The sequence below is a fragment of the Crinia signifera genome, chromosome 5 (genome assembly GCF_055691185.1).
Source record: "Crinia signifera chromosome 5, ASM5569118v1, whole genome shotgun sequence".
Lineage (NCBI taxonomy): Eukaryota > Metazoa > Chordata > Amphibia > Anura > Myobatrachidae > Crinia > Crinia signifera.
Genome location: NC_139221.1, coordinates 281,195,419 through 281,207,914, shown reverse-complemented (window position 1 = coordinate 281,207,914; position 12,496 = coordinate 281,195,419). Strand labels below are relative to the sequence as shown.

The following is a 12,496-nucleotide window of genomic DNA, read 5'->3' as shown; positions in this document are numbered from 1 at the left end:
CTGATGGAAAGGCTGTGAGTTTGCAGCAGCCATCATTTAGGTAAAACGCTGCCCCGCTAAGAATGAAATCCCACCTTTGCCAATTAATGTTCTCGCTGTGTGAATATGTCCACAATCCTTCGTAAGACGCTCATCTTCAAATGATTATTCAGCAGCTGCGAGGAAAACAGCAATATCCAGCCTGTTGCTGACATCACACACCCTCCCCTAAAACACCCTCCCCTAAAACACTTGGGCATGACTGTGTTTTCCCTGAAACTTCCAGCACGCCTAGTGTTGATCTTGGCAAGCCCATAAAACAGCCAGTTACCACCCCCAGGCGTTGACAATCACCGTGTGAACGTGCCGCGATCAAGAAAAAAAAAAGTTGCAGGCTTTCATCGCTGGCAAGCGCAGCGCACAGCAGCCCATACACCTGCATAGTTCATCAGAACATCAGCCTCTTTGGCAGAGAAGATTATGTACTGCCATGAAATGCAGGCAATGGCATCATTTTCAGAAAGGTAAATGTAGAGGCACCTGTGTGTGCTCCACCTGCGTATATCTGTGTGCATCTTGGTGGAGATATTTTGCTGCAGAACAACTATGGACACTGATGTTGGAATGTGACCAGCCTGAAAAGGTTCACAATAGGACTATCAGCAAATGGGTTGAACAATGACACAAAAACTCCAAGACAATGGGCCAAATAACTTTTATTTGCAAAATGTATATTCCAAGTGTTCAAGGCCAACATGTCTTAACATTGTATAAACACAAATAAGGAATACAAGCTGGAACCACACCCAAGCTGAAGGATTCGGGAATCCAGCAGGGAATAGTCAACTTTTTTGCAAGAGATCTTCTGTGTAAAGGAACTTACAACAGTATTGACATTAACTTACTAAATAACATTGCACATTTTCTGGTGTATAACAGACTGACATATGAAATAGAACAAAGGCATTTGCTTACTTACCAACCCAACTTTACGCTATTTACTACAAACTATAAGATCCATAGCCCTGTTAAAGAACAGGGGTATCACCAGGAGACCAACATTATCTACTGCCCACAATGCTGTATGGTTACTTTTATGTCCCAGAAGCAGCAAGCAGCCAATCTGCCTGTGCTTCATCAGTGATTTCCTTAAAACATTAGCAGCGTGTAGTGATGTCACTGACGCATCATTCACATAGACAACGGATTATTGTAGCACTTATATTACAAAGTAAAAGAAAGGGCAAGTAGATACATGTAGGACAGAACAAAAACTTGCATAGTTGCTCAGTTATGGGTGAAACGTGTCATATCACATGTATGTAGTGAATTGTAAGCGATCCAACAGGCGAACCATTACCATAGGTTACTGAGTATCTCTATAAGAAGTTACTGTAGTTATTGAGTAAGTTATATTACACGGAAGCCAGTAGACTGGGGACATATAATACGCATAGAGAGTACACCTCCATTCCAGTACAAATAAATGCTTGGAAACCAAGTGTGTAGAGGGGAGGGAATGTAAGTTAGAATAAAAGGTGTCATACAAGTTGCAGCCTTCCAGCTCATTAACCCATATAAACGACTGCCCTGTGGATGCAGACAATAGGTTCTCCGGAAAGTGCCTCCCCACAATGACACACATACCCTTAATTTATTACTATGGAAGTAGCCAATTAGTGTATTTTCTTATCTAGTGCAATCCACTTATTTCCCCTGACATATGTAGTAACATACATGTACAGTCCCTGCAGAACACAGGATGTAGTGTTTCCCTGGTTATTTACTTCACCTAATGGTTTATTAACAACGTGCTCTACGTTCTTTTCATCCATGTTATAGGAACAAGAAACCACAGATGTGACAAGTGTTCAACCACGACCCCTATTTTGTCATAATCTTATGTTTAGAACTATTTGCGCACATATGTAATGCTGCGTCTTGTACTGCCATTTATGCTTCTGTGTGATCGTAACATAAAACATTAAATACTTGGCTTATAACATGTTACTTTAGTATTAATTAAATATACGGATACACCTAAAATGACAACGCAGGACAGGGGTCCGCAACGTGTCATAAGGATGGTGAGAACCACTGACCCAGTCTATAGATCATATATGAGGTATTAAATCACCAGCACAGTGATGGCTAACCTTGACACTCCAGTTGTTGTTGAACTGCACATCCCAGCATGCCCTGCTACAGTTTTACTATTTGGCCATGCTTAAACTGATGCAGGGCATGCTGGGATGTGTAGTTGAACAACAGCTGGAGTATCAAGGTTAGCCATCACTGCACCAGCACATTTGATCCATCTATCTACAACAACTGAATGTAATCCCAAGGCAGTAAATGGGACTTACACGCGTTATCAGAGATGTAGGTAATATTACCTCAGAGGATTGGTTCCCACAGTGCAAAGCAGATAGATTATCTAACGCTGATGTATGGCTGCTGTATTTGTACATTATTACCTGAGCTCCTGGAATTTGCATAAAACATTATGAAAATGAATTGCGCTTGGAATATCATAAGCGCAGTAACAGAGCTATTTTAGCAAAATGATAAATCGCAAGGCACGACAGTTTGGTTTTCGGATAAGGATAAAAGAAAAATACAATTATCTTTTCTAATGGATGGAACCTGGGGGTACAGGGATGTGCAAAGTGCACTTTTGGCACAAAGTTCCCTTTTAAATCTATGTACAACAGGGTTTAAAAATACGACAGCGCCATCAATAGGCGAATGCAGTAGGCACACGAAAGGGTTTTTAAAACACCATTAAAATTGAAAAAATAAAAATACATTACAATAGTTATAAAAAATATGTTAAGGTCTTATTAACTTCTCCTAGTATCAGGTTAGGGAATATTTCATATACACTAAAAACAGGTCTTCAACCTGTGGCCCTCCAGATGTTGTGGAACTACATGTCCCAGCATGCCCTGGCAGTTTTGGCATGCTCTTATAGGAAAAAATGTGGGAATGCATGTTGGAACATGTAGTTTCACAACTTCTGGAGGGCCACAGGTTGAAGACCCATGCACTAAAATAAAAAATGTAAAAAATGGATCTGACCTAAAACAAAGGCAACTAAAATGTTGGTAAAATAAAATAAAACTCTAAAAGTCTTCCATCAGCCTTTGCTTTCCTGCAGCATAATGTACACGAACAGGGTGGCAGAGGGGTGAATGTTTCCGTTCTTATCCAGGAGGTGGATGTGCCGGTAGCCTGCAGGAAGAGAAGCAAATGCTTAATCCTTAAGGAATCACAATGTATAGTATTAGAGCATTCACAAAAACGAGCAAAGGACACCTCACATACTCTGCACAATCACCAATGTAAAGAGATCCTTCTTTTCTTCATGCTTATTATGGGCATTATAGATGGCAATTTCAAATGACACTGGACAGTAATCTTCATTAACACGCAACTTAATTTGCGAACTAATAAATCAGTATACATATGATTTTATTATGGTCTTCAGAAAAAAATACCCAAACCTGGAAGTTTACTATTAATACTTCTCAATCTACCTAGTATTATTACATTATGTGGTACTGTACAGAAGAACTGCACCTACCATGGTGACAAATTTAAAATGGGGGCTGTAACTCCTGACTACAGATGCAGCTGCGCTCATCGTCACCTCACCACATGCGACATCCGTGGCTAGTAACGCAACCCCATGACCATGCTCGTGAGTCTATTTCTCTTCCGCTCATAGAAATGCAGGGACGTGATGGCACGGCATAGCGATTCCACACCATGGGAATCATTTTCAGGAGCGGCCATATCGCAGCAACAATGGGTGCGGCTATATCTGTACATGGAACATCTGATCAGTGTAACTGAAGAGATGTATAAAACTCTGCAGTGTCTTCCATAAGAATACAGGTGTAGGAGGAAACGTGGTGACAGAAGGGGGAGTATGTGGAAAAGAAGATAATTATCTTGGAAATAGATATGTGTTGGAGGGTGACAGCGCGGTGGTAACCTGCAGCCTCAGGTGCTTGTCTGTCAGTAGCTCCGCATCACTGAAGGGTGACAGCACGGTTGTTAACCTGCAGCCTCGGGTGCTGGTCTAACCGTATGGAAGCAGTTTACTGTTAGATTTGGGGATCCAGACATACAGTATTGATGGTAATATATAACTTATAACTTCCAGTTTATAACACCTGTCTTTCACTTAAACCCAGAATTACTGACAAATGTATTTATAACATACAGCAAATAACAGCGCTGCATTCCAGAGGTTTATTTGACTTCAGATACAGAAATTAGGAGGTTTTCTTACCTAGCTGTAAGCTGGGGAGGGGAACGGTGTACTGCCCCACAAAGTCATTACGTGATGCTGTGTCATAGTCCTCCACCAGGAATCGCACCAGGGCCAGGGCAGGCACATCAATTTCAAACTGAAAACTCTCATTCCACATGGGATTAAACCCTGAAATCAGACAGTAACAAACGATTACAGAACTTGTAGGGAGAAGTCTGTTTCTAAAGGAACACATGGCACATACATAAATACAGTATTTAGCACAGTGCTGTATACACAGTAGTGAATATCAGAATATGCCATGATACAGGGTCAGTGGAGACGTAAAATCACAGAAATGACTGCACATAGGGAGCAGTAATCTACAAAGCTGTCTGTGCTTCCCTTATAGTATTGTAATTGTTATTATCCTTAATAAAGTATGGTGACACCAAGTGGCTGTGGTTCACTAAAGGAAAAATACAATGGCATGAACAATACAAAATAAAAAGGTTTAACACACAATACACAGGAAAAAAAGGGAAATACATTAATGACACAAGTGAGAGACCGTATAAGTAATAACAACTATATGGCAGATCTGGAACATCGTCAAAACTCATTTGTAACACAATCTTTCTTATTGACCAAAGCGAAACTGGACATGGAGTTCTATCTGCAGTAACTCTGCAAATGTTAGTCAGAGAGAGACTGCTGGGGACCAGGAGAGAGGAGGGAAACCTGACGGGCAGAACATCCAGTGTTCCAAATAAACAAAACATTGCGTAATGCATCCGTTCAAGTCAACAAGTTCTGTACATAGAAAGAAAAACCAAGTCACCCCGCTCATGCCAGGCATCTTCTTTCTTTCTATCACATGAAAGTGGATGGAGATAAAGTCCCAGCTTGTGTCATTTTTCAAACCCTGCTTCCTGTGACACTGTAGTTAGCCGATTGGCTGGTACTGTTCTCTCTCTACTTTGTCTTTTCAATGACTGGTAAACAGACCCCTAGATCTGTTCATACAGACTAGAACCAGTAGACCCTGTAACATTATACAGAATGATGAATGATCCTCTGTGCTTCTGTTACATTTCGTCACAGAGAGGGAGTTTGAAAATCAATTATTATTGGATAAACGGGATTACTAGTAACTTCTATAATATGGATTACAAATTGTTTTACTCACCTAACCACCCAGACAGATTCTCGCCAGATTAGTTGTGCCTAGCTTATCACTAAAACTAAACTACTAGGTGGGCGATCTGTCCACTGGTCTCCCTTCACGCCAAGCTGAGACCACCAACAATGCACATTAGAACAGCCAAACTGTGTGTGTGGGTGAATTACTAGCGACATCCCCCATTAGTCCTGCTGCAAGGCCGACGGGGGATGTCGTTAGTGACCCACAGAAGCGCGTATAACATGGGTATACACTAGACTTTGTACCCAATATATATAGCGCGGAGACGTGGGATAGGCCGATATATAGTCTAATGTGTACCCAGCTTAAGTTTTTAACCAGGATGATGACTGAACAATACAGATTGAGTCTCCCTTATCCGTGTATTCTAAAAACACAAATATTCCGAAAACCGTGGTTTTTCATAATATTTCGGGGGGATACTCAACCTTATGCATCGCAGCATGAGGGCAAGTAAACCCTCAGATAAGTATGCTCTCATTTTGGTGAATCCTGCATTAACAGATGCCTTAAATACAGAATATCAACACCAGTTGGTATGTAACCTTAGGAAGTCACTGATCACAGGTGCAAATAAGGGAGGGGATGCATACGTGTGGCGTGATTATTAATGAGGGCATCATGTTGATTTGGAAAAGATATATGTGGTACTGTTTTTTTGTTTCCAAAAGTTTTTTCAAATAATATTGCAGATGGATCCTAATACCTGGTCTTCATTTTTATATTTCTTACCATTGTTATCAATGACTTTTGTTTGCTTCTTATCATTGTCCCGTGCCACCCCAAATATCTGAAGGGTGACAAATGGGTCCACTATGGAACTCTTCTTTGTGCTCAGTTTCGGGAGCTGCTGTCCAGAGATTACCTGTATATTGAACAAGATGGCACATTAGTCCCTCTGTGTAAAAAGTGTTTGTACTAGATAAATACCAATAAAAGCACTATAATATATTTAACAGTTGGAGTGAAGAGGAGAAAGCTCATCTTAATAAACATCCATAGAACAGTCTTACAGTATGCTGATTACACATGCAGGCAGATCAGCACAATGGCCCTTATTCTGATCGGTGCGGTAATATCCGCGTGCGTTCGTGCCGCCGATGTTTTGTGTCTGCACATGTGCAGAGGCGTCTCTGCGCATGTGCGAGCGGGGCGTACGGCCAAATCCCGCATGATATGTGTACACTACGAACAGGGGGTGGAGAGGGGCGTAAAGGGCTATTTGGGCTCATTACCATATGCATACGCCCCGCGTTTCATGGGCGTTCCCATGCAAACGCTGGGCGTACGTATGGTAATGCAGTCGTGACGCACGTGTAGGGGGCGGACATATGACATCGCCGGATGTCAGCTGCCCGCCCAGATCTCTGCTTTTGCACAGAAAAATGTCCGTGTGGTCTGAGGTTGCGGGAGCTGGTGGAGCACTCGGTCCTGCGACCATCGAATGATGGGAGAGGTTCCCTTAGATCAGTGGTGGGGAATCTCAGGCACGGGGGCCGTATGCGGCCCCTGTAGCTGGTCTGAGTGGCCCTCCCACCCACCCGGCGGCTTTGACGGGAGTCAAGTACAGGGGAATTCTCGCAAGAGGTCGGTAGTTCTCGTGAGATTCACTTAATCAACAGCAGCCGGAGACTGTCAGTCCTACTCAGCGGCAGCCGCCGCAGCGTGGGACGGCTGCAGCAGGACAATTTGTAAGAGAAATTTTTACTTATGGCCCCCCGAAGGATTTTTTCCCCAAACGGCCCTTGGCTCAAAAAAGGTTCCCCACCCCTGCCTTAGATGTAGGAGGCGTATTCCGTGAAAAATACACGTGCGGTCCGTTCGGCCAGCTTCTTACCGCGTACGGACGGAGTTGGCGATCCGTATGGAAGGCGGGGTTTCGCACGCACGGTCCTGGCCGCATAATCGGATCCGGACGCACCGATCAGAATAAGGGCCAATGTCACTATGGACCTTTTTCTAGTTCACTCTTTCTGACAAAATCCTTCTTAAATGGACAAAACCATGTGCACTGCAGGGGGGGGAGATGTAAAATGTGCAGAGAATTAGATTTGGGTGAGTAATTTTGTTTCTGTGCAGGGTAAATACTGTCTGCTTTATTTTTACACTGCAATATAGATCTCACTTTGTAGTAAAACCCAAATCTAATTCTCCCTGCACAAGTAACATCTGCCCCACCTGCAGTGCACATGGTTTTGTCCATCTAAGAAGGATTTTGTCAGAAAGAGTGAACTAGAATAAGGCCCTATATGTGTTCCCAGTAAACAGTCTGATGCATGGAAATAACTGATTATTCTCCAGCACTTCTGTAAACCTGTAATCTACTGTATGAGCAGGCATCTGTTAACAACTGTACCAGTGTGCCCCCTTGTGGATGGCTGAATGTAAAACATCCTGCTCTGCCCATTTTATACACATTTATAGATGGGTTTCTGGTTAGCAATGTTTCACTTTTGGGGAACACTAATAAAACATAAAAAAAAAAACTAATAAAACAGGAATAAAAATGCTAAATAATTTGGTGTTATTTAGCAAAAACAGATCCCACACATATACAATTGTCACATATTGATCTGTCAGCAAAGTCTCCTAGTGCGTCCTAGACGCATCATGATCTGACTAAGAGGCATTCTATCTATGAGAAAATGGGCCAGATGTACTAAACTTGAAAAGGGACAAAATCGGGAGTAATAAACCACCAGCCAATCGGCTCCTACCTGCCACGAGTGGTTTATCACTCTCCATTTTATAACTTTTCAAAGCTTAGTACATCTCGCCCCATGTTTGTAGCCCCTCAAATATCACAGATGTAAGCAACTTTCCTGCTGGACCATTACAGTCTGATATGGTGCAGTATGTCAGGGTTCTCTCATTTGTATTTAGATTAGAATAGAGGGGACAATATCAGGGTCTCAGGGAAGTGAACGGGATGTTACTAAGACAAAGGAAAAAAGGAGGTCCGGTGCTTGGTTGCTACAAAAGATAAAGAGGGTCAAGGGGCACCAGATGAGAAGAAGGCCAATTGCCCACTTGGACGATCACCTCCCAAAAATCTGGAAAAGCAGTGCCTTATATAAATGTGTCACAGGGAACTCACAGGGACATTGCCCCCTATGGCACACACTAAAGTGCAAAATACAATGGAACCGTCCTATCTCTGCATATAATCAGGCTGTTTCAGAACCACACAGGGAATGAAAATGAGGGCAAATTAACGTTAGGATGGGGTAACCTGCTCCATGTAGGGAACCAGAATGCTTATCTACAAACTGCTAACATCAATTCATGAAGACACCGCTTTCATTACTACACGAATGTGTCGGGAGGACATCAATACTTAACCATGATGCTGAGCTTTTTTGGAGTCCACCACTCTCCATCCTGAATAGATTTCGGGTTGAACATAGACTGACTGAATCTCAGGAATGATGGCTTCAGCACATAGCCACAGAAGCCATTGTCCCGGAACCTGCCCTGGTACACGTCCATCTCCACACATGGGGTCTGGAAGTTCAAAGCCACTGGAAAAAAAAAAAAAAAAAAATCTCAACTCTATTGAAATATAGAAGATTATTTAGGTGACAATATCTAATTTCACTATAAGCTCAAAAAACTTGGATTTCCTTATTTATGTATTAACAGTTTCATATAGAAGGCAGCAAATTCCATTGTAGTTTACAATTGGACACAGATAAAACAAAACTAGGTAAGAACAACCAGTAATAGAGGTAGGAAGGCCCTGCTCGCAGGCTTACTAGCTATAGTGAAATAGGCATCAATACACAAGGATAGGTGCTATCTATTGCATAGTTGACCACCAGATTACAAGGGTTCTAGGTGAGTTGTTTGATATCACATCTCAGCAATGGTGAACCAGGGTCAGAAGGAAGAAAAGGTGAAGAAAGAAGATTTGTGGAGGATGTGTGGGCTGTACAGTGGGGATATAATTGGATAGGAAAGCTTATAATGGTTGAGTGAGCGGTTCTGGAATGTGATCAGCTAGCCTGAAGAGGTGAGTTGTATTAAATGTAGTTAGAAAGAATTCTCTAACCCTTCCTGCCAAAACATACATTCAAGTAATTACAAGCAACTCTAGAATACAACTGCACCAACATACATTAAAGCAGTTACACGGAATTCTAGAACGCCCCCTTCCCCTGGGAGGGCCACTCAGACTGGCTACGGGGGCCGCATACGGCCTCCGGGCCTGAGGTTTCTCACCCCTGCTGTAGATCTATCAACAGGAACCACTTTTTTGTTTTTAGTTCCTTGTAACTAATGTATATTTAATACATTAGTTACAAGGAACTAAAAACAAAAAAGTGGTTCCTGTTGATAGATCTACAGCAGGGGTGGGGAACCTCAGGCCCGGGAGCCGTATGCGGCCCCCGTAGCCAGTCTGAGTGGCCCTCCCACCCACCGGCTTTGCTGGGAGTCAAGTACAGGGGAATTCTCGCAAGAGGTCGGTAGCTCTTCTTCGAGATTCCTCTTAATCAACAGCAGCCGGGGACTGTCGGTCCTATTCAGCGGCAGCCGCAGGACAATTTGTAAGATAATTTTTTACTTATGGCCCCCAAAGGATTTTTTCCCCATACAAACGACCCTTGGCACAAAAAAGGTTCCCCACCCCTGATCTACAGTATATATAGTCAATAGGCAGACACCTTTTTTGGACTCTTTCATACATTACCATCCATGTGGACTACAATTAAGAACATTAAAGTTTGCCATGTCGACACTGACACCCAAAAGAAATGAGAAAAACTCATGTCGACCTTCTCATTTGTCAACCTTTTGACCACATCAACCTATTGATTGTCTATCTAGACTAGTAATTTACTAACAAGTAATAAAACCTTTTTACCTTGCGGCACACTAAATAAGATTTAAAAATTGCCAAGGCACACCATGAGATCACCACAGGGCAAAACACATTGGCCCCCACAGGAAAAAAAAACAAACCTATTGGCCCCCATATAAAAAAAAAAAAAACAATCACACTGGTCACCACAGGTAACAAAAATAAAATACATTGGCCTTTACATGAAAAGAAGAGACCAGTAAACAACAGTTAAACCGGTGGTGGCTGTTGACTGGTTTGGGCATCTCTAGATCTGGGGGCACACTTGAGAACAGCTCAAGGCCCACTAGTGTTCCACGGCAAATTAGTTGAAAAACACTGATTTAGACACAGTCTTTTTAATAATCCACACCCCATAAATGGAACGTGAGCTTTGTTACACAGCAAGAATGTTTAATATACACTAGATGGACTAAAGTATTTGGATGCCTGACCACTGCACCAGCAGGGACTGTAATGATATTGTATACAGATACATATACTGTAATATGGAGTTGGTCCTTGGTGGTTATAAACAGCTTCCACACAACTTTGAAAGGCATCTTGGAGTGTTTCTGTGTGGGTTGACTTATGCCCATTCACACTGTAGAGCATTTATAAGGTCAGGTTCTGATATGGAATAATCTCTGTTCCAGTGCATCCCAAAGATGCACAATGGAGTTGAGGTCAGGACTCTGGAGATAAGGGACCTAGATTCAACCCTGGAAAACAGCCCCAAACCATTATCCCTCCACCACAAAACTTCACATTTGGCAGAGTGCAGTGAGGCAGGTAATGTATTCCTGGCATCCAACAAACCCCAGCTTGCACACCTGAGTGCCAAAAAGAGAATTGTGATTCGTCACTGCACAGAACACATTTCCACTGCTCCACAGTCCAGTGTCCATTTGTTTTGTACCACTACATCCGACGCTTGGCATTGGACTTGGTGAAGTGAGGCTTGCATGCAAGCTGCTCGGCCATGGAAACCTACACCATTAACATCATGCCGCACAGTTTTTGTGCTTACTTTAATGCCAGTGGAATTTTGAAACACTTCCACTATGGAATCGGCAGAGTATGGTGACTTTTTACGCACCGTGCACCTTGTTGACCCCGCTCTGATTTTACGTTGTGTTCCACTTTATGGCTGAGTTGCGGCTTCCACTTTCTAATATTACTTACAGATGACCATAGAATATCCAGCAGGGATCAAATTCCACAAACCATCTTATTGCACAGGCAGCATCTTATCACAGTACTGTGCTTAAAATCACAAGTTCTCCAGCATGACCCATTTTGTATCACAAATGTTAGCAAATGGAGGCTGCGTGGCTGCTTAATTTATACACCTGTGGCAACGGGTCTGACTGAAACACCTGAATTCAATAATAGATGTAGCTAAATACTTGAACCATATAGTGTATACTCAGTGCTTAAAATGGATTAATATGTGGCTTTAACACAAACAGAATGGAAATGTAATTAGGACTTTCACCATTTCTTTATATTTACAAATGGAAAATGCCTCAGGAAGCCTACAGAGATCTCGAATGCTGGGTACACACCAGAACGATTTGGGTTCAATTCCCGAAATTTCGACCGATTGCATGTAAAAAAAAACAAACAAAAAAAAACAGAATTGGGCATGTTTTCAATGCGAATCTGATTCGATGTGCTTCCCCACTGGTCGTTTGGAGATTTTAACAGATAATAAGCAGATCGAGTGCTCCAACAGATCGTGTGACCGTCGTACGATTTTATGAAATGGTTGCACAATCATGGTCGTTCTGGTGTGTACCCAGCATAAGACATCAGTGGGAAAGAGGATACAATCTATGTTACTAGCAGAAAGAGCCAGAGGAATTGGTAGAGGTTACAAATAAATAAATGAATAAAACTATATAAATAAATTACTTAAATATGAGTTAACAGGACAGACAGATCGCTTCTGATCTAGCATGGCACCAGAAAATGGATAAATCAGGACAACTCGCACCATATAGGATATCTGATACCTCTCGCCAGTGGCCATGTCATCAATTTTTTTAGCACACCAATTGCAAAATATTACTGTATATAAAACCAGGAACATGAATAAACAGGAGAAGGCGTTAAATTCAGTGTGAATTATAGCGGATTTGATTCATTTACAATCAAAATATAGTTATACCTTCAAATTATTAATCTGAAGCATGAATAATCTCGTTGG

The 12,496-nt window shown here is 42.1% G+C and overlaps 1 protein-coding gene across 3 annotated transcripts in view; it reads right to left on the bottom strand.

Moving 5' to 3' along the window:
- Positions 1–677: 677 nt before the first annotated feature.
- PLCD1 (phospholipase C delta 1) overlaps positions 678–12,496 on the bottom strand; it is a 131,275-nt gene continuing 119,456 nt past the window's right edge. For all 3 annotated transcript variants that reach the window (XM_083189105.1, XM_083189104.1, XM_083189103.1), the window contains 4 exons: positions 8,787–8,965; positions 6,177–6,309; positions 4,280–4,429; positions 678–3,213 (listed from right to left, as the gene is read on the bottom strand). In XM_083189105.1, the coding sequence (XP_083045231.1) occupies positions 3,119–3,213; positions 4,280–4,429; positions 6,177–6,309; positions 8,787–8,965 (557 nt within the window). In that variant the 3' untranslated portion in view covers positions 678–3,118. The remainder of the gene's footprint in view (positions 3,214–4,279; positions 4,430–6,176; positions 6,310–8,786; positions 8,966–12,496) is intronic.